Source organism: Diceros bicornis, chromosome 11 (assembly GCF_020826845.1).
Source record: "Diceros bicornis minor isolate mBicDic1 chromosome 11, mDicBic1.mat.cur, whole genome shotgun sequence".
NCBI lineage: Eukaryota > Metazoa > Chordata > Mammalia > Perissodactyla > Rhinocerotidae > Diceros > Diceros bicornis.
The window spans coordinates 55,843,622-55,867,778 of NC_080750.1; the positions used below are offsets into that span (position 1 = coordinate 55,843,622).

General features: G+C 37.3%; 1 protein-coding gene across 2 annotated transcripts in view; it reads right to left on the reverse strand.

The window, feature by feature from the left end:
• The window catches only part of CBR4 (carbonyl reductase 4), a 92,102-nt gene that overhangs the window by 63,032 nt on the left and 4,913 nt on the right, over window positions 1-24,157 (reverse strand). The window contains exons 4-5 of one of the 2 annotated variants that reach the window (XM_058550324.1): window positions 22,332-22,466; window positions 1,006-2,686 (exon numbers count right to left, since the gene is read on the reverse strand). In XM_058550324.1, coding sequence (XP_058406307.1) covers window positions 2,508-2,686; window positions 22,332-22,466 — 314 coding nt within the window. In that variant the 3' untranslated portion in view covers window positions 1,006-2,507. Of the gene's footprint in view, window positions 1-1,005; window positions 2,687-22,331; window positions 22,467-24,157 lie in introns of those variants that run through there. The other variant, XM_058550325.1, reaches the window with a different exon arrangement.

Below are 24,157 nucleotides of genomic sequence, written 5' to 3' on the forward strand. Positions count from 1 at the left end.
ACAACATGGATGGAGCTGGAGGGTACTATATTAAGCGAAATAAGCCAGGAAGAGAAAGACAAACAATGCATGATTTCACTCATATGTGGAAGATAAACCAACACACAGACAGATAGAACTGTTTGGTGGTTACCAGGGCTAGGGGGGTAGGGGGTGGGCACAAGGGGTGGAGGGATGCATTTACATGGTGACTGACAAACAATAATGTACAACAAAAATTTCACAATAAAAAAAATAAAAATAAAAAGAAGAGAAAAAAACAAAAAAGAATTCATGTTCTTGAACCTCTGAACATAAGCAGCAGCTGACAAATGATTTCAGCAATAGGATGCAAGTATTAGATTACAAAATCTACCAGGTTGGTGGAAGTGATGGAGAATTCCTCTGGAGTGGAACAGTGATGGCTTATTTTACCTATTTGAAGATCTCATCCCATATTCCACCAGTTTGATATGAGCTGAGGGAGGGGGTGAAACAGTTAAAAGGTTATGTATTTCTTAAAGTGTAAATATATAGAATTAAAGGTTAAACTAATTTGTAATCTACATCTTAGTGTCATTAGTGCAGTGAAATACATTGCTTTCTTCCTAATCACCAGTCAAATCAGCCTCACTGATCATTTCAGAACATGAGGTGTCCAGAGAAGGGAACTCAAGTCTGAGTGGGATGTCATAAGGAAGATGTGCAGGTAGCCAAAGGCCTGCAGGTGAAGAAGCATTAGAAAAATGGACTACTCTGTCTGCATAAACTCTCCTAGCTTACAGCACCAGCTACCACATTTGAAACCATCCTGAAGGCTGCATTTCCTATATCTTCCTGGAACTGTCAATGCTGAGAAATTCTGTATATTACCATGCTTGCATTTAATAGACAATTTGATTAATAATAATTTTACTCACATTTAACTGGCTTTCTCACATCCTAAATAGACTTCTCTAAGTAAAAAAGATTATTTCAAAGATAAATTTTAAATAATTTTTAAGGACTCTTGATTTAGAACATAGATTTGAGTTTATTACTTTTTATTATTATTTTATTTTTTATTTCTATTTCTTTTATTACTTTGCATTTATTTAGTATATCCTATTCATACTTTTGCACTATCAATACAAAATTAAATCTGTTTACATAAAATAATGTTCAGCTCCAATAAAACCATAAAAAGATTACTTTTTTAAATGCATTAAACAGTTAAAACATTTTTTAAATAATAAAAATCAACATGAATCCAGTGACATATAAAATATCACACTATTCCCCACAAAAGAGTCCAATGCAAAACAGATGTGGCCTGATATTCTGCATTCAATTTGTGTTTTTATCTCTATTAGGCAAATATTTTCTTTTAAGACTAATGCTTTAACGGTTCCTTGTGAAGACATTTAATTCATTGTTATTGCATTATTTAAGTTATCATTTATGACTGTTCATAAGTAATTAAGTATTTACCTTTCTAAAATCTTAGGGTAAGAATCATTATTATATTCATTAATGCAAAATACTCTTGATTTTTAAAATATCATTATTTCTTATACTAATTTTTAAGTAGCTTGCTACACTGTTTTGTGGATTAATTTAAAAAACACTTCCACTTCCTAAATTGATAAGATCTATGCAGCTCATTACTGTACCAGATATTAATATTAAAACCTTAAGGGTTAATCCTCATCATCTTTGAGAATTTCTATAGAATAAGTGAACTATACCAATTTATATTTGTAGATTATTTTCCCCAGCTGCTCAATCAGGAGTAATGCCACTCCAAGAAACCAGACTCTAAATTCATGCCTGTATCTAACTGGAACTAAAAAGAATACAATGTTTAACCTGAGCAGACTTGCTAAAGTATTGACAACTAACCAATGTCCTATAAATACTCTTATTTTGGCAATGGCCCACAAGGTTAACTACTACAGAATTCAGCCTGATACAACGAAATAACTCATGACAATTAGACTAAATAAGTTTTTCCACTTTTGAGACAAAAAATATATAAATTAAGATAATACCTGGGGCCGGCGCCGTGGCATAGAGGTTAAGTGTGCGCGCTCCGCCGCTGGTGGCCCAGGTTTGGATCCCGGGTGTGCACTGGTGCACCATTTGTCAGGCCATGCTGCGGCGGCATCCCACGTAAAGTGGAGGAAGATGGACACAGATGTTAGCCCAGGACCAGTCTTCCTCAGCAAAGAGAGGAGGATTGGCATGGCTGTTAGCTCAGGGCTGATCTTCCTCACAAAAAAAAAAAAAAAAAAGATAATACCTGTTTATATTACTTGCAAAATGTCTGTATACTAAAATTGCTACAGCCTGTAAGGTACACACCACTTAGAAAATACAATTGATCACATATCATTCTTTTTAGACATATTCATAGAAAGATGGAAATCAACACTCGTGGTATCAATAGGTTTGATTAGCAAATGTCACCCATGTAGGTATGACTGTCTAATCAATAGCCAAAGTGTGCCCTTGATTCTAATTACCACTATAACTGAATAATCTGTCAATTACATCGTGAGTTGTAATCCTCCATCCACTACTAGAACATGCCCCGTAATATACGGTGATTCTAAGAGAAACACAACCGCATGTGCCACATCAACAGGTTCTCCAAATCTCCCAAGAGGGATGCTTTTCTTTATGTGTTCTTCTTTCAGGTCTTTTGTCATATCTGTGTGAATAAATCCTAAAAGAGAAATGTTTGTTTACTTGGTTGAAAAAGATAGACCCTTTTCTCAAGACATTTGCTCAATTTCAAATAAAAATTAATTTGCTCCTGAAAACTTAATTTGACATTATTAATAAACCTTGTTTAGGAAATATAAAGTTTTGCTAGCAATCAAGTAACCAAGTCTACATTTTTATTCAATTTAACTCAATGCACATTCATTGAACACTAAAATATTTGATCCCCAAATATTTGGCCCAACTCCTAACGCAATGTAAGTTTGTGGATACAAACATGAGTAAAAATTCTATTCCTTGGGGAACCTATAATTTTTGGAGCAAATAGTCACTTATCCTCCTAATTATAATGTAAGGAAGTCTGGTGAATATCCTTATAGAGGTGTACACAAAGTACCACAGAATTGATTAATTTTCACTTGAGTCGGGGTAGAGGGGTGGAGGTAGGGTAGAGGAAAGGAAGGTATCACAAAGGTGGTCACATGAACTGATTTGGCAGTTCTGACAAAAATTAGTTCCATTTGCTATAGCTAAGATAGGTGATGATTAGAAAGACTAGTATGTCCAATATTCATATAAGAAAAAAATCTTATGGTCATACCCAATTCCAATGCAAGTATACACAGAAAATTCAAAATTTAACATAGTATTGGCATATGCCGTAAAGTTTGCAGAGAGCACGTTCTAAAGTATAAAGTCCTGGAGAGTGACGTCAGCATCATGGCGGAGTGAGCTTTCCCGTGAATTCTTCCCCCACAAAATACAACAAAAGTAACAGCCACAGACCAACAACGGAATCCCAGACAGTCAAAAGCTGGAGCGGAGGGATCCACACTGCCGCACATCTGAGAGTGGAACGTGCTGGGCCCCCGGAGGAAGTGGGGAGAGGTAAGGAGAACTCCGCTCCCTCCCCATCAGATCAGCGATCCGGTCCGCGCGGCTCCCAGAGAGGGGGGAGGGGCGGCCCTCGGCGGGAAACTGTAGCTCTTCGGGCGCTCTCAGCCAGTGGGAAACTCCCGCACAGAGGGCTCAGAGGAGCCACAGGGCTACCATCAACATCTGAGCACCCCAGAGAGCGGATAAAGAGGGGCAAACGAGAAGCCTCCCACGTCAGGGACCCAGAGGGCAAAAGAGAGAGCTCCCCCCTCCCCGCAACCCGGAGTCTGCAGCTCGACCAGATCTAGTGGTCTGAGGCAGACCTGAATAAACTGGACTGGACCCGTGGATCGCAGTGGGGAAAAGAAACAAAACAAAACAAAACAAAACTGCGGATCGCAGCAGAAAAACTGGGGCAGAGCGCAGGGGGCTTAGACTACACAGCCCTTTACCACCACACAGTGGCGGCAGGTGGAAATTGCAACCAGAGACTTCCAGGATGAGGAAAATCAAAACCAACACAGGAACCACAATGCAAAAATATATGAAATCACCAGACCAGAAACAAAATGACAAGCACCCAGAAATCAACCCCGAAGACACAGAAATCCATAAACTAAAGTATAAAGTCCTATAATATAAAGCACTATATAATATATTAAGCAACTAATTCTAAATCATTAATATTACAGATATATGCCAGAGCTGTAGATTTACTCAGAAAATTTTGACAGTCTAAGACATACAAATACATACTACCAATAAAAAAACTTAACTTAGATAATCAGTGTTCCATATACTACTCAATCATTTAGGCTTTAAAAAGGAAAGCAAATAATTTCTCCTCATGAAATGAACAACAATCAGAAAAAATTTTTTTTTAATTTAAGGTCATGAAAAACACAGGGACGAAAAGTGAGACATAACATGTGAAGCAGAAGTTTGACATACAATCTCAAAAATACAGTTTTCATATTGGCTTGTATTAAAATTAAATCACTTATAACTCAAAGTATAAATCAACCTAAATACACTGCCATTTAAAAACCAGGATAAATGTGAACTAAACACTTGATTAAGAATTAGCATTATGCCACTGGTTTATTATGCAATACTATGTAATTATCTAATTTTTCTTTGCCTTAGGTTTTCACTTTTAAATATCTAAACATTTTCTTTAAAGTCTTGTGAGAAATAAGCCTAGATTCTTCTATCATGAAGACTATGATAGGGACAGCTTTATACAGAAAAACGGGAAACAAACTGAATGTCTTTCAATAAGGAACTGGTGAAATAAATCATGGTACATTCACACAACAGAACAATATGCAGTTATTAAAATGATACTATAGAAGGATATTTAAAATGAAAGAAAAAGAACATCTGTATATAAAAAAAGTAGGTTAGAAATGAATTCAGTTAAACTACTACTAAAAACAAGAGAGGGGCCAGCCCGGTGGAGCAGTGGTTAAGTTCATGTGCTCCGCTTCAGTGGCCGGGGGTTCGCAGGTTCGAATCCCAGGAGCAGACCTACACACCATTCATCAAGCCATGCTGTGGTGGCATCCCACATACAAAATAGAGGAAGATGGGCACAGACGTTAGCTCAGGGCCAATCTTCCTCAGCAAAAAAAAAAAAGAAAAGAAAAGAGGAAGATTGGCAACAGATGTTAGGTCAGGGCCAATCTTCCACACCAAAAAAAAAATTAAATTAAATTTAAAAAACTAATATATACTGACAGAAAAAATATATACCAAAATATTAACAGTGATTATTATTAGATACTAGAATTATAAGTGATGATTTTTATTTTCTTCTTTGTACTTGTCTATAGTTTCCAAACTGTCTGCAACAGATAATTTTTTATTCAGATAAAGTCACTGCAAAAATATGCACAGTACTAGCTTCAGATTGTCTGTAATGAGGGCCCAGAATAACAAAACAATTTTGTATTATTTGTGCATCTCATTGTGAGATTACCTTGTAAAATACAATCTCCTCTGCCATGAAATCTTACATTTATTTAAAAAGTCAGCAATTGGGCCGGCCCTGTGGCTTAGCGGTTAAGTGCGCACGCTCTGCTGCTGGTGGCCCGGGTTCGGATCCCTGGCGTGCACCAACGCACCGCTTCTCTGGCCATGCTGAGGCCGCGTCCCACATACAGCAACTAGAAGGATGTGCAGCTGTGAGATACAACTATCTACTGGGGCTTTGGGGGAAAAAAATAAATAAATAAAATTATTAAAAAGTCAGCAACATTTCCTTCATTCACTTTCATCTTTAAGAACAATGAGATGGCCAGAAGGAATACAAGAATAAAAGGAGAAGCAGCTGACACAGATAACCATAAAACTGGATAACCAGCCTCTACAGAATTTCAAGTGAATTGTAAATGAAAGTTCATTTACACCAAAGTCATAATAATCAATAGGCAATCCAATTATCTTAAGAAGCATTATCATGGGGCTCCTTGATTTCCAAAGTTGTATGTCTTTGGACATACTTATGTTCAAAGGTGCCTCAGAGAATGTTATTAGGAAGAAAATTCACCTCACGTGTTAAGAAAGTTGAATGAATTAAAATTATGAATGTAGCGGCCAGCCCGGTGGCGCAAGCGGTTAAGTGCGCACGCTCCACTGCAGTGGCCCAGGGTTCGCCAGTTCGGATCCCGGGCTCGCACCAACGCACTGCTTGGCAAGCCATGCTGTGGCGGCGTCCCATATAAAGTGGAGGAAGATGGGCACGGATGTTAGCCCAGGGCCAGTCTTCCTCAGCAAAAAGAAGAGGAGGATTGGTAGATGTTAGCACAGCACTAATCTTCCTCACGCACGCACACAAAAACTATGAATGTAAAAAGTTCATGTTATCTTCTCAAAAGTTCACGATACAATTATCCTTTATTTTAAGGTCTTTTTGAATTCTAGCAAAATTGGCATAAAATATTTCCCCACTAACTCTCAAACTCTCAGTAGAAAATCAATGTGTTTTTTGGGCCAGCCCCGTGGCTTAGCGGTTAAGTGCGCGCGCTCCGCTACTGGTGGCCCGGGTTCGGATCACGGGCGCCTACCGACGCACCGCTTGTCCAGCCATGCTGAGGCTGCGTCCCACATACAGCAACTAGAAGGATGTGCAACTATGACATACAACTATCTACTGGGGCTTTGGGGGAAAAAAAGGAGGAGGATTGGCAATACATGTTAGCTCAGAGCCGGTCTTCCTCAGCAAAAAGAGAGGAGGATTAGCATGGATGTTAGCTCAGGGCTGATCTTCCTCACAAAAAAAAAAAAAAAAGAAAGAAAAGAAAATCAATGTGTTTTCATCTTAAGAAAAAAAGAACTCAATAAACTACAGTAAAAATGGTTTGCAAGAAAGGCCTGTGACTATGGTTAGCAAATTCTAGGCTCAACTTCTAACTGACTCTGGTGCCTTTTTCAAAGGCAGCATTTTGTGGTAAAATGGCCACTGGATTATAACACATTAAACTAGACTCTGCCAATATCAAAGCTATGCCCTGAGGAAAGTCCTGTACTATCTAAAACTGTATGGCTGTTTCTGTATCATAAAATGAGTAAAGTAGATTGAAAATGATAGATCTCTGAGGTTTCTTTTAGCTCTACAAAACTATGATTTGAAGATGAAAAGTATGCCTGATTAGGTAGTCTTCATGACTTCCTTACTTGAAGTTTAGGAAGTAAGCTCCCCTAAAAGGACCCTCAGGTCTTACACTGGTAGCCGTGTGGAAGTTAGAATAGTTCCAGTTCAAGACGCACAGATGCTAATCTGGCTTTTATTCACGCTGTGCTAAAAGGAACTGATTTGCCCAGCTTCTGGGTGGATGTCACTTCTTATGTGTTTGGCCTTTTGGAAACAAAGGCTAAGGCCACACATTCTGTGAGAGGCCATATGAAGGTGTTTTCACCTTGGAAAAAAGGCAGATCCAGAACATGGCATGAGGTACTAGAAGACAAACCTTTGATAGGAAGGGACACTTAGGCAGTAAGAAAAGTTCAAGGACAACCCCAGTGAGATGAAAAGAAGGCCTCTGCCACACAGATATGGGCTGTAAGGACAGACTGTGGTCCTCCAAAAACAACCAAGTAAGCCAGATATATGGAACAGTAAAGGCTAATATCTCGAAGCTTTTAATAAAGTCTTATTCAACATGATGGCCTGGATTCAGCTCTGCTATGGTCTATGTGCATGTTAGGTCAGATCTGTAAAGGGGAGAGAGGTGCCTTCTGAGTCCAGCAATGATTACAAGAAGTCCAGAACTGGGATCATGATGCTCAGGCACCCACCTCACATGAAGATTCTCCCTCCACCGCTGAAGCTTGGAAGATAAGGGTGTTATTGCACTAGGGGAAGCTTGCGACAGCCTCTCCCCAGATCTGTAGTTGGAATCAAACCTCATGGGACAGCAGCTAGCCATCACCAAACTCTACACTAAAAGCTTAAAATAAAGTAGGCGTCAGAGGCCAAGTTGAAAGGAAGAGTTGAATTCACCAATACTGACTTTTCCTCTTCGATTATGACATTCAATACGGAGAGCAAGAATATGTCTGAAGTCACAACACCTTTCTCTCATCATCTGCAGTTTTTTTTCTTCATAGACTTTATTTTTTAGAGCTCCTTTAGGTTTACAAAAAAACTGAGCACAAAGTAGAGAGAGTTCCCACATACCCCCTTATCACTGCCCCCTACTTTCCCCAACATCTTGCCTTAGTGTAGTACGTTTGATGAACCAATATTGATACACTATTAGTAAGTCAAGTCCATAGTTTACACTGGGATTCACTCTTTGGGTTGTACAGCTCTATGTTCTGAAAAATGCATAATGTTATGCATCCACCATTACAGTATCATACAGAATACTTTTACTGCCCTAAAAATTTACCTGCAGTTTTTTAAAACTCATATACATCTTCTCCCAATTTATCAAATATCAAATAAAAAATGTGAAGCTAGTATCTAATGATAAAATCACTCCAGGTTCTACCAAATTTCAATGCCATTTTATGCTCATGCACCACATGATCCTCACTTATGAATATATTTATTCATATTTGTATTTACATTTGTATTTATATTCAACCAAGGCACTGCACATAAACAGTCTTTTGGATTCTATGTCATATATCATAAGACCTGAGCAGAGATATCAGTAGTTCCTAAGGATTCCACACAGCCATTTTTGTGCTTGTATGACTTTCTAGTTTGTGCTCTCTCCCCTTGGCCCCATAGGACTCTCTTCAATGGCATTCTTTCACTTTATTTGTAAAGTTCTGGAAATTTTGCTCTACCACTCATTTTACTACATATACATTTACAATGTCTTTCAAGCTGGGCTATAAAAATTACAAACTAACAGTAGGTGCCTCTATCCAACAAATGATGTTATTACTGATCACTTGTTGGACAGTTAGAGGTTTCCAGCTGGCTACAAAACTATCACTCCTTAAACCAATAGATAGATAACTGAAATGACGTGAACCCGACTAACTTAGAAGAAAGATACTCCTACTTTAGTTCTGTACACATGATGACACACTTAGCGTACCTTTTTTAAAATATGAACTCTAGGAAAAGCGATACTCTTGCTCATAAAAGCAAGAGCATGGTTCTTGTCCAATGAGATTTTATATTTGGCAAACTCTAAAAGAAACCTATTTCCTTCATCCATTTTTGGCTAGCTATTTAGTATAGAGAAATAGCATCTCATTTCCATATTAATAGGTCACTATTTTCGTTCTGAACATTTTTATACACAGCAGAGACTTTATACTTAAATCAGACATCAGGATTTTAGCCTGTCACCAGTATTAGCAACTGTGGGACATGCACTATTTGATATATCCACCAGCTCTGATGTCCTTTCTCTGGAATAAGCTTGTAGGACCTTAGAAAGAATTAAAATTATCCCAGACACTTTTTTAAGAGAGAAGAAATGAGGCTGTTGCCAAAAACTAGACCAAGATTTTAACCAGAACAAATTTTTATGTCTTAATATTATGTCTGTAAAAGTGTATAGGGAAGTGGTGTGAAAAGTCAACTCCATTTCAAAAAGCACATAAGAGAACCTGTAGTAATATCTGTTTTGAGCAGCTGCAAAACTTATGCAAGCTTTTGTCAAAAAAGATTTTCTCCAAGTAGTAAACATAAAAGCTCTTCAACTTAAAAAAAAAGGTGGAGAGGGAGCGAAACACTTAAGGTACCCTACAGAAATAAATGCAATGCCATGCTATTTGTCAAAATTTTAATTTTGACAAAATTAAAGGCCTTTGAGCCTTGGCAGTTTCATTCCCAGGATTACATTCATATATTTTCACATGTGCAAAATAAATTATGTACAAGTTTTGTCATTGCATAATTAGTTATAACAGCAAAAGATCAGAAACAACCTGAATGCCCATCAAGAGGCAACAGGTGAAATAAATTATGGTACACCCATAAAACAGACATTACTGTCTTTTAATTCAGCCCTTATAAGTGACGGAGCCATCACAAAAGACCACATATTATATGATTCCATTTATATGAACTGTCCAGAATAGGGAAATCTATAGAGACAGAAAGTAGATTAGTGGTTCTAGTGCTGGGAAGATTAGAGGGAAATGGGGAGTGAATGCTAATGGCTATGAGGTTTCTTTGGGGATGACAAAAATGGTCTAATACGTACTGTGGTAATAATTGAACAATTCTGTGACTATACTAAAACCACGGAATTATACACTTCAAATGGGTGAACTGCATAGTATGTGAATTATACTTCCATAAAGCTGTTACTTTAAAAAGTGAAGCATTTCTGATTATTTCCGAAGAGAGTGACGTCAGCATCATGGCGGAGTGAGCTTTCCCGTGAATTCTTCCCCCAAAAATACAACAAAAGTAACAGCCACAGACAAACAACGGAATCCCAGACAGTCAAAAGCTGGAGCGGAGGGATCCACACTGCCGCACATCTGAGAGCGGAACGTGCTGGGCCCCCGGAGGAAGTGGGGAGAGGTAAGGAGAACTCCGCTCCCTCCCCATCAGATCAGCGATCCGGTCCGCGCGGCTCCCAGAGAGGGGGGAGGGGCGGCCCTCGGCGGGAAACTGCAGCTCTTCGGGCGCTCTCAACCAGTGGGAAACTCCCGCACAGAGGGCTCAGAGGAGCCACAGGGCTACCATCAACATCTGAGCAACCCAGAGAGCGGATAAAGAGGGGCAAACGAGAAGCCTCCCACGTCAGGGACCCAGAGGGCAAAAGAGAGAGCTCCCCCCTCCCCACAACCCGGAGTCTGCAGCTCAGCCAGATCTAGCGGTCCGAGGCAGACCTGAATAAATTGGACTGGACCCGTGGATCGCAGTGGGGAAAAGAAACAAAACAAAACAAAACAAAACTGCGGATCGCAGCAGAAAAACTGGGGCAGAGCGCAGGGGGCTTAGACTACACAGCCCTTCACCACCACACAGTGGCGGCAGGTGGAAAGTGCAACCAGAGACTTCCAGGATGAGGAAAACCAAAACCAACACAGGAACCACAATGCAAAAATATATGAAATCACCAGACCAGAAACAAAATGACAAGCAACCAGAAATCAACCCCGAAGACACAGAAATCCATAAACTAAATGACAGAGATTTCAAAATAGCTATCATAAAAACACTCAACGAAATACGAGACAACACAGACAAACAATTCAATGAGATTAGGAGTTTCTTCACAAAAGAGATTGAAATCATAAAGAAAAACCTATCAGGGCTGATGGAGATGAAGAACACAATGGAGGAGATAAAGGAGAATCTGGAATCTTTAAAGAACAGAGCTGACAATATGGAGGAAAGAATTAGTACTTTAGAGGATAGGAATACAGATATACTCCAGATGGAAGAAGAGAGAGAACTAAGACTAAAAAGAAATGAAGAAAGACTCCGAGAAATATCGGACTCTATTAGAAAATGTAACATAAGAATTATAGGTATTCCTGAGGGAGAGGAGAGGGAAAGAGGAACAGAGAGCCTATTCAAGGAAATAATAGCTGAAAATTTCCCAAATCTGGGGAAGGAGCAGGAAATACCAGTAAGCGAAGCCAACAGGACTCCTATATATATTAACAGACAAAGGCCTTCACCACGACACCTAGTGGTAAGGCTAGCCAGGGTCAACGACAAAGAAACAATATTAAGGGCAGCTAGACAAAAACAAAAAATAACGTACAAAGGAACTCCCATCAGGCTCTCAGCGGATTTCTCAACAGAAACTTTTCAGGCTAGAAGAGACTGGAATGATATATTCAAAATACTAAAAGACAAAAACTTTCAGCCAAGAATACTCTATCCAGCAAAAATATCCTTCAAATATGATGGAGAAATAGTAACTCTCCCAGATAAACAAAAGCTAAGGGAGTTCATGGCCACGAGACCGCCACTACAAGAAATACTCAAGAAGGCCCTCAGGCCCGAAAACAAGAAGAGAAAGGGAACACAAAGCTTGGAGTAAGGAGAAAAGTAGGCAGACAAAATCAGAGAAATAGTAGATCTTTACCGGAATAGGTTAGCAACCACTTAAATACTAAACTCAAAGATCAAAGGAAGAAATTCACCAAAAATAAATTTAACCTCATCACTGTAAACACACAGCCACAACACAAGATAGAATAAGGTATAACAAGAGCAACTTAGAAGGGGAAGAGGAAAGTGACTGAATTGACTTAGTATAAGGAAATAGGAGGCTATCAGATAATGGACTATCTCATACAGAAGATTTTTAGCCCAAACCTCAAGGTAACCACTAAACAAATAATCAAACTAAAACCACATATGATAAACAAAGAGAAAACTAGAAGAATCATAAGACAGAACAACCAAACTGAATTGGCAGTCCAAAACAAATGGGACAAGAAACAAAGGAAATGCAAAAGAACCAGAAAATAAGTGACAAAACAGCAACATTCAACCCTCATATTTCAATAATTACCCTAAATGTAAATGGATTGAACTCTCCAATCAAAAGATACAGAGTGGCAGGATGGATTAAAAAGCAAGACCCAACAATATGCTGCCTTCAGGAAACACATCTTAGCACTAAAGACAAGCACAGGCTCAGAGTGAAAGGATGGAAGACAATACTCCAAGCTAATGGCAAACAAAAGAAAGCAGGTGTTGCCATACTCATATCAGACAAAGTAGACTTCAAGATAAAACAGGTTAAGAAAGACAAAGAAGGGAAATATATAATGATAAAAGGGACACTCCATCAAGAAGACATATCACTTATAAATATATATGCACCCAACATAGGAGCACCAATGTACATAAAACAACTATTAACAAACCTAAAAGGAGAAATCAACAACAACACAATAATAGTAGGGGATCTTAACACCCCACTTACAGCAATGGATAGATCATCCAGACAAAAAGTTAATAAAGAAATATTAGACTTAAATGAAAAACTGGACGAGATGGACCTAGTAGACATATACAGAGCACTCCACCCAAAAACAGCTGACTACACATTCTTCTCAAGCGCGCATGGAACATTCTCTAGGATAGACCATATGTTGGGAAACAAAGCAAGCCTCAATAAATTTAAGAGGATTGAAATCATAACAAGCATCTTTTCAGACCATAAGGCTATGAAACTGGAAATGAACCAGGAAAAAAAAACTGGGAAAGTGACAAAAATGTGGAGATTAAACAACATGCTACTGAACAACCAATGGATCATTGATGAAATTAAAGGAGAAATCAAAAACTATCTGGAAACAAATGAAAATGATAACATGCCATATCAAACCATATGGGATGCAGCAAAAGCGGTCCTGAGAGGGAAACTCATAGCGATACAAGCCCACCTTAACAAACAAGAAAAAGCCCTAATAGGCAACCTTAAATTACACCTAACAGAACTAGAAAAAGAAGAACAAACAAAGCCCAAAGCCAGCAGAAGGAGAGAAATAATAAAAATCAGAGCAGAAATAAATGATATTGAGACCAAAAAAACAGTAGAAAGGATTAATGAAACAAAGAGTTGGTTCTTCGAGAAGATAAACAAAATAGACAAACCCTTAGCCAGGCTAACTAAGAAAAAAAGAGAAAAGGCTCAAGTAAATAAAATTAGAAATGAAAGAGGAGAAATTACAACGGATACCATGGAAATACAGAGGATTATAAGAGAATACTATGAGAAATTATATGCCAACAAATCGGACAATCTAGAAGAAATGGATAAATTCTTAGACTTATACAACCTCCCAAAATTGAACCAAGAAGAAATGGAGAATCTGAATAGACCAATCACAAGTAAAGAGATTGAAATAGTAATCAAAAACCTCCCAAAAAATAAAAGTCCAGGACCAGATGGCTTCTCCAGTGAATTTTACCAAACATTCAAAGAAGATTTAATACCCATCCTCCTCAAACTATTCCAAAAAATAGAGGAAGATGGAACACTTCCTGAATCATTCTACGAGGCCAACATCACCCTGATACCGAAACCAGACAAAGACAATACAAAGAAAGAAAATTACAGGCCAATATCGCTGATGAACATTGATGCAAAAATCCTCAACAAAATATTGGCAAACCGAATACAACAATATATTAAAAAGATCATACACCATGATCAAGTGGGATTTATACCAGAGACGCAGGGATGGTTCAACATCCGCAAATCAATCAACGTGATACATCACATCAACAAAACAAAGAATAAAAACCACATGATCATCTCAATAGACGCAGAGAAGGCATTTGACAAGATACAACATCCATTTATGATAAAAACTCTCAATAAATTGGGAATAGAAGGAAAGTACCTCAACATAATAAAGGCCATATATGACAAACCCACAGCTAACATCATACTCAACGGGGAAAGACTGAAAGCCATTCCTCTGAGAACAGGAACGAGGCAGGGCTGCCCACTCTCACCACTCCTGTTCAACATAGTACTGGAGGTTTTGGCCAGAGCAATTAGGCAAGAAAAAGGAATAAAAGGAATCCAAATAGGTAACGAAGAAGTGAAACTCTCACTATTTGCAGATGACATGATTGTATATATAGAAAACCCTAAAGAATCTGTTGGAAAACTGTTAGAAACAATCAACAACTACAGCAAAGTTGCAGGGTACAAAATCAATCTACAAAAATCAGTTGCATTTCTATATGCTAATAATGAACTAACAGAAAGAGAGCTCAAAAAGATAATACCATTTACAATTGCATCAAAAAGAATAAAATACCTAGGAATAAATCTTACCAAGGAGGTGAAGGACCTATACAATGAGAACTACAAGACATTATTGAGGGAAATCAACGATGACATAAAGAAATGGAAAGATATCCCATGCACGTGGATCGGAAGAATAAACATAGTTAAAATGTCTATATTACCTAAAGCAATCTACAGATTCAATGCAATCCCAATCAGAATCCCAATGACATTCTTCACAGAAATAGAAAAAAGAATACTAAAATTTATATGGGGCAACAAAAGACCCCGAATAGCTAAAGAAATCCTAAAGAAAAAGAACAAAGCAGGAGGCATCACAATTCCTGACTTCAAAACATACTACAAAGCAATAGTAATCAAAACAGCATGGTACTGGTACAAAAACAGACACACAGATCAATGGAACAGAATTGAAAGCCCAGAAATAAAACCACACATATACGGACAGCTAATTTTCGACAAAGGTGCTAAGGACATGCAATGGAGTAAGGAAAGTCTCTTCAATAAATGGTGTTGGGAAAACTGGACATCCACATGCAAAAGAATGAAAGTGGACCATGTGCTATCGCCATACACAAAAATTAACTCAAAATGGATCAAAGACCTGAAGGTGAGACCTGAAACTATAAAACTCATAGAAGAAAATATAGGCAACACACTATTTGACATTGGGTTTAAAGGAATCTTTTCGGATGACATGCCTACCCAGACTAGGGAAACTAAAGAAAAAATAAACAAGTGGGACTTTATCAGACTAAAGAGCTTTTATAAGACAAATGAAATCAGAATCAAGATGAACAAACAACCAACCAGCTGGGAGAGAATATTTGCAAAACATACATCTGACAAGGGGTTGATCTCCATAATATATAAAGAACTCACACAATTGAACAACAAAAAAACAAACAACCCGATCAAAAAATGGGCAGAGGAAATGAACAGACACTTCTCCAAGGAAGATATACAGATGGCCAATAGGCACATGAAAAGATGCTCAACATCACTAATCATCAGGGAAATGCAAATCAAAACAACACTAAGATACCACCTCACGCCCGTTAGAATGGCTATAATCACCAAGACAAAAAACAACAAATGTTGGAGAGGATGTGGAGAAACAGGAACCCTCATACACAGCTGGTGGGAATGCAAATTGGTGCAGCCTCTATGGAAAACGGTATGGAGATTCCTCAAAGAATTAAAAATAGAGATGCCCTATGATCCAGCCATCCCACTACTGGGAATCTATCCAACGCACCTGAAATCAACAATCCAAAGAGGCTTATGCACCCCTATGTTCATTGCAGCATTATTCACCATAGCCAAGAAGTGGAAGCAACCTAAGTGTCCCTCGACTGACGATTGGATTAAGAAAATGTGGTATATATATACAATGGAATACTACTCAGCCATAAAAAAAGACAAAATCGTCCCATTTGCAACAACATGGATGGGCCTGGAGCGTATTATGTTAAGTGAAATAAGCCAGAAAGAGAAAGACAAACACTGTATGATCTCACTCATATGTGGAATATAAACAAACACATGGACAGAGAAAACTGGACTGTGGTTACCCGGGAAGTGGGGGTGGGGGGTGGGGGGTGGGCACAAGGGGTGAAGGGAGTCATATATGGGGTGAAGGACAAACAAAAATGTACAACCCAAAATCTCACAATGTTAGAAACCATTAAAATATCAATAAAAATGTAAAAAAAAAAAAAAAAAAAAAAAAAAAAAAAAAAAAAAAAAAAAAGTGAAGCATTTCTATATGGAATAATATGGAATCAACTCCAAGATATATTGTTTTATGAATAAAGCAGAGTATTGAACACTGCAAATAGTAGGATACAATTTGTGTTTTCTTAAAAAAAATTATATATATATATACTTTATTGGCTTGTATATGAAATACAGAAGAAACCAGTTAACAGTGGTTGCTTTTGAGGAAAGAAACTGGATGGCTAGAGAAGACTCACTTTTCACTCTAGGTCTTTCTTTACTTTTGAATTTTGTACCATATGTTTGTATTATCTATTGAAAAAATATATATTTTTAAAAGTAATGTCCCCATTATAGTTTTCGATTTACCAAATACTCTGTTTCTCATATTCAGTATTTTCCAATCAATAAGATTTATCCATGATGAGAAATTTATTCTATATTTAAAGTAATACCAAAACTTAGCAACAAATTGATCTTTAAAAAGTCAATAATATTAGGCAGCAAATGATAGCCTAATTTATTATTTCCCTTATTCTTTACTTTTCCTGTACTGGTCTGCTTTTTAACTGTTTTCCTTAATTGGAAACTCCATTTGAAGGTGATCAGGAAAACTGACATAACAAGAGACATAATTGTTAATTCTGATGTTTGCCAGCTCTAAGATCTGGCGAAGAATCTGAAATTACTATCTAAAATAAAGTTAATAAATAGTCCACAGAATTAATTTAATTCTACTATTTCAACTTGTACTTTGCTTCTAACCAATGAAGCATATTCATACTATGAAACTGCTAAATATCTATAGCCAATGTAAAATAATAAAGGTCTCCCTATTAAACGGCCACAATTTTAGCAACAGGTTTTTTTTCTGTAGTATAAATTGCACTGGAAAGTAAGATCTTTAAGAAAGGTTATACAAACATACCTCCATGACACTCATAAAAACTCCCATAGTATACAAACTGGATTCCCACTATTGAGCCTGTTGCCTTGACAACTAATTCACTAACAAAATTAAGCATTCCTCCTTCAGCGTTTCCATAGCATCACATACATACCTCTACTTTACATTCATCACATGCATTGTAATTATTTGTTTATATCTCTGTCTTTCCCACTATACTTAGCTCCTTGTGGCAGAAATATTGTATTCATTTTTGTAATTTTGGAACCTGGAACAGTCCTTGCATATAGGAGACACTCCAGGAAATCTGCTGAATGAGTGATTATGAGTTAGGAATACCTGCATTACACTGAAACCATCCAGCTTTTAAATCATCAAGAACTGGAATTAACTCTTCATTACCCATACTATTCCAATCCCTAAAAGAGAGGGAAGTAAATATATACAGTCCCAAACCACAAATAATCTATTCTATATATGGTTAAACTAGGTTGACACTAAATTCAATCAAGTTGCACAAAGCATGCACAAGCAGAAAACAGTGCCAAGATGACAGTGCAGCTTTTGGATTATCTTCTTTTCTTTTTTTTTCCCCAAAAAATGGATGTATCTAAACCATAGTCATTTATCAAATGTTCATGGATTTGGAATGCTTGAATTTAGCGAGTCTCTGAGACTGAACAATGAACTGGGAAGAAGGCACATTATAGAGCAAAAGGGTTATCAGGACATTTGGACAATTCCCTGATCCCTGCTGGTTCAACATCAGTGCCAAATAAAACACCAGCTCTAGGGTCTAAGCTGGAGCCATTAGTGACTTGAAATGGAAAGGTGGCAAAGGTCTACTTTAGCCTCCTTTCTTTCTTACAACCAATGAACCAAAACAAAATGTCTTTTCTTATATAGGGAATCAATCCTTAAATACCTACAGTAAGCTAGGACAAAGATTCCATAGCTACCTGGCAGAGGTATAGGAAAACATTCATTTTATTCAAAAGTCATGTAAATAGATAACCAAAATTTCTATCACTCCAGCTAATGAGTGATAATGTACAGTTGAGTTTTAGCACCTTTTTATTACCTTCTTAACTAATCCAGGTAACTTTATCAACCAGTAACTTGGCAAAAGGCAAATAATGTAAAGGTAAAAAGTTATAAAATTGGAAGACTCCAGACAGTTTAGACAGACCATATTAGCAAAAGGACAAAAAGGCCTAAAGCTTGTAATGATACAAAGGAAATCTAAGGGGCCATCATTTTTAAGCTTAACTTATCTGGAAATCAAAAGATAAAGCTTTACCATTCTGCTATAAACTAACTATGTACCTTCAGCAAGTTACTCTGTCTCCTAGGTCTCAGTCTTCTAAACTGTAAAAATGACTGGAATAAGTGATCTCTAAGATCCTTTCCATCTTAAGTTACTCCATAATTAGTGTAAAATTTAAAAATAAAGATTTTATATAAAATATAAGGTACAAGGAATTCTTCTCTAGTCACCAGTTCAGCACTTGATTCTTTTTGCAATCATTTTAGAACTAATCTACCCAGATGTCAATCTGTGAGTACCAATTAATAGGCTAATTAATGGCTTCCTTCCCTATAAATCAAAAATCATAATCAAGTTATTTTAGTAAGAAGTTTTAGACAAACACACAGACAAATGTGTCTATGTATTTACATAAATACATACAGAATTGCATTTGTGTGGGTTTTTTTTTTTTTTTGGTGAGGAAGATTGGCCCTGAGCTAACAACTGTGGTCAATCTTCCTCTTTTTGCTTGAGGAATATTGGCCCTGAGCTAACATCTGTGCCCTACTTCCTCTATTTTGTATGTGAGTTGCCACCACAGCACGGCTTTGATGAGTGGTGTAGGTCTGCGCCCAGGATTTGAACCCAAGAAGCCAGGCTGCTGAAGTGGAGCATGCGAACTTAACCACCACACCCCCAGGCCAGCCCATTTTTATTTTTTTAAATATCCATTTGGTCCAAGAAAGTTTATGCCTTTTGTAATACTGTGATGGTCTCACGTCCTTGATAAGTTAAACTTTTGTCTGTACTACTCGTGTTCCGCTGAACTGATGAATCACAAAGAACCAAGCTCTCCATTCTGCACCTCCATTGAACAGCTTTGGACCTGTTCACATCGCCACATAACTCACATGAGAACCACTAGCTTGTTACCAAGCTGCTGAATTAGTGGACTTGTCAAACTCTTTTGAAAAAAAGATAGATTAAATACCAGCCTGTACAGGTCTTCTCTATTATTTTGTTTATTTTGTTATTTGTACATCCGTACAAGTATTTGTACAGATATCTGTTCTGCTTCCAATATCTGGTTATAATACCCAGATAAATGATTTTTGACATTATTTTTGGGACTTGAGATTATTTTTGGAATAGATATTGTACCATAATGTTTTCTTAAAACTAGAGTCTACTTTGTTATATAGCCTGCTTGTAAATTTGTGGAATCCCAGATATTTGAGGCAGCATTCATAATTTCATTTTGTACTTCTAAGTGGATTAGTACTAATTTTATACGTGCTTAGGGTTTGTACACTTTGGGATACTACTTGGTAATGTTTCTGACTAATCTTAAAATCATTGTAATTATTATTTCCATACTCAACATTTCTGTACAGTTACAGACATTTGGAATTTCACGTTTGGGAGAACTTAACATATTTTTATGCATGTATTTCAAAGATAATCCAACCACTCCTATTATCCTGTGATCTAAGCACACCACACAGCATCAAGTCTTCTGATAGATGCCCATATGCTGCACTGTTTTCAGTTACTCCTGGGAGGCCTTGTAATGTTGTAGATCAGAAAGGGAGACAGACCTGCATCTAAAACAATGCTCCTTTCTCAAACTGGGGGTTTTTAGCAACTTAACCTTTTTGAGTTGAGCTTGAGCAAAAGTTTTCCCTCATAATTCTGTGCTCTTATTTTGGTCTAGGTGGAGGTTGGTTTTGTAGCCTGCCTTGAGGGATTATGTCAGCACTCACACTTCATCCCTCTTTCTCTGTGTCCTGAAGATTATTTAGCAGACTGTGGAAATTTAAGTTGAAGGAGGAAATTTTAAAGAGGGACGTTAGTGATTTGTAGAATGCTTTGTGTTCATGAGTGCAGATAGCAACCAAATGGAATAGAACTTGTTTAAAAATTGGAGCAATTAATTTGAAAACCAGCAAACCAGCTAGAAGTTGTATATCTGAATTTATTTTAAAAGCCTTAGCATAAGCTAAGAATTGGAGAATTTCTTTAGCCTTTGGCAACCTAAACTATAATTCCAATCATTACGTTTTAATATTTCCTGATTACCTATAACTGACAGACCAAGTTAACTGGCTTTGCATCCCCTTTAATCCATCAGTATTTTCAAGTCATGTGGAATGCCCAAAGACAGCACAATAAAGGGAACAGGTGCACAAAAATGTTCCTCTTGCCTTCTTGAGAATGGTCCGATTTCTGTGTACTTAGCCCAAATCACACTTACTTTGTCCTACAGGCGAACTGCATCTCTGTTGGCCTGGTTTTTCCTACACGTTTAACAAGAACACAAGTGTTCCTGATAGATTTCCTACAGGAAGGCAACTCTATCATAAGCTTCCCACCGTCACTTCTACTATAAAGTCATTAATGAAAATTCATTAAACAGCCACTTCTCTAACCATCTTCATCGTTGGCCACTCCAAAATACGTCTGGTTTTAGAAACCTTAGTTCCCCTAAGCAGTGCCTCCTGCATATGTAATAGAACTTGTTGGTGCCAGAGTACATGTGTTCTCACTTCTGTTACCACGCACTACCACTTTCCTCCTTCCGTGCCATCACACAACAAGCCTCAGAGCCCCCATTAGTTCTTTAAAGAGGCAACTACAGCTAAAAATCACTGTCAAAATCTTACTACTTCATAGAGTGACTTTTAAAAAGATGTTTCTTTCTCCTGAGTCTAAGTATCTTTTTTTTCTTCAAATTTTTCTTTGTGTTGAAATTCTAACATGGATCCTGGGTAGCTCTCTGGGGTACAATGAAGTCCACTGAAAGGCATCTGGTCTATTTTGAAAACAAACATTATATGACCTCTGTAATTCTTTTTCTATATGAATACCGACTCTCTGGAGTAATTAGCATATCAGTTAGTGTACACAATTCCTTTGTGAAACGTGCAAACAATATCACCTTTGCAGCCTTGTTTATTTCCTCTGGTTTGTACTGTTATTAAAAGCATACTGTACTACAGAGCTATTCAGATATTTTAAATATATATTGTTTCTGTAATATAGATGTATGAAATATATTTAGGTAATCGATGCATTACTTGGCAAGTTCTGCTTTGACAAACTGACGAAGTCGAAATTTATTAGCAAAAGTTGTATCCCAGTGAGCAATAAATCAATGGAACATCTCAAGAGAGAAGGACACTGAAAATAGTTCTCCAAAGGTATACAATTTGGACTTGTTCAGCTGCTGGATATATGTTACCAATATTCTCCCCCTACCCCAACCCCACCTACTTCAAATTCTTACATTCAGCTCTTAAGAGTTCTTAAATTATAACTGATTTTTAAATAAGAACATTATTGTGGTTCTTAGTTTGGGAGTAATCATTTAGCAAAAAAATGCAATGTGGTTTCTGCAAACAAAACAGCCTGGCATTACTCTTGGCCTCCTCAAGGGTGGTGCACAGCCTGGCAGTGCGGCCAGGTGTGGCCACATAAATCCTGTTGGGACATAGTCACTCCTTGTCGCATTTTGCTAATCAAGTTTAGTAACAGTGCACATTCCATGTTCCTCTTCTGATACTCTCTGAGAAGTACCTGATCATGCTAATGTACTTACAGACATAAGAACAATCTTTGCTATTATTGTATAAAGCCATAAATGTACATAAATTATGTTTAAAAAGAAATTTTCACTGACCTGGTGCAACTACATTCACTCTAATTTTCTTTCTTGCTACTTCTTTAGCAAGAGCACGTGAAAATCCAACTAATCCTCCTTTACTGGCACTGTACACAGACTGGCCAGTATTGCCTTTTAAACCAGTAATGCTTCCTAGAAAAAAAAAGAGAGCAAATTCAAACCAATTAATGGGGTTATTTGAATATTCAGATAATTTACAGTAAACAAAAAAGGTTTAAATCATTTTGCCTTATCCTTTGCTAAAATTAGGAATTCTAACCATTGTCATTTCAGTAGTAAGACTTACAGTCTGAGTCTGCTCCAGATATATACAGAAAATAGGACCTGAAAGAAGCTTATGTAAAACCTCAAATGCCAGATGGGGGCTTGAGATTTCATCCATTAAGTGAAAGGAACCCCTCTCATCTCTGAGTGGTTCAGACATGATGAAAATTGTGAAGTATTTATAAAGGCTTCCAGTAGGAAGAAGTTAAAACCAGAAGAAATCATGGGGGACAGCCCGGTGGCATAGCGGTTAAGTTTGGGCACTCCGCTTCTGCAGCCCGGGGTTTGAAGGTTCGGATCCCAGGCACCAACCAACCTCCCGCTTGTCAAGCCATCCTGTGGTGGCATCCCACATAAAGTAGAGGAAGATGGGCACGGATGTTAGCCCAGCTCCAATCTTCCTCAGTAAAAAGAGGAGGATTGGCAACAGATGTTAGCTCAGGGTTAATCTTCCTCACACACACACAAAAAAACACAGAAAAAGTCATATAAAGGCTAATTAATTTTATGATTTTTTCCATCTTAAAAAATAGTTCGTCTGAAGACAAAGCCCACTAAATGTGAACTACTGTCAATCTAAATTAGCAAAGCCTCAAAGCTTATAAACTTTTGTAAAATTGCACTTTAGTTACCTTCAGCGATATAACTTGTATTGCCTACTAAAGATTCTTGGGTGCCCTCATTTATACAAATATGAAAGAATAATTTATAATTCAAATATCAACTGTATGCAAATAAATTCTTGTAAAACAGAAGTAGGGAAGTAATTTTCTGCACCAGTGACCTATAGTCAACGATATAAAAATGTATCAAGAACCTCACAAAATTTTTGAAAAAGTAATTTTATTTTAGAAAAAGAAAACATTCCAAACACTTTTTATATTATAATCAAATCTAATATTAAAATATTTATCTATATTATATATTATTATACATGCCAGTTATGACAAAGGAAAGGAACTGTGAAGCACGGAAGGAGAGAAAAGAGACAGACAGAGGAAACACAGATAGACAGACAAAGGGGTATTTGGGAAAAAGAGAAATGTGGAGAGACCCAAAGAAAGAAAAACACAGGCATGGAAGAAAGGCCAAACAGGAAGTTTTGGTTCACACCATACAGTATTGTTTATCGGTCAAAAAGTGATAACTTCTGAAATACCAATGAACTTTATGGCAGTTTAAAGTAGTCCTTTCTGTAATAATATTCTCAATTTATTTTCAATTATCTATTTTTATTTACTGCTAGAAAGACTTTAAAAGATTTACATGTATGCAAAGGACTGACATGGGTTTTTTAAATATATGGAAAAAGAGGATATTTCAGAGTTAAACAAATAACCCCACATTATCAGGTGATATATCCATGCCAGTATACCAGCTTACAAGAACCCAAAATCATTACCCGGCTGTGTCAGAAGACAAAGGTCAACTCATTTACTAATCTTTTATAAGAAAACTGATCTCTTACATTTTTAAGGGTAAATGTCAAAAATGTTCTAATGCTTATTAGCACAGTATTCTTTCCTTTTCTCATTTTCAAAAGAGAAAGACCATATATT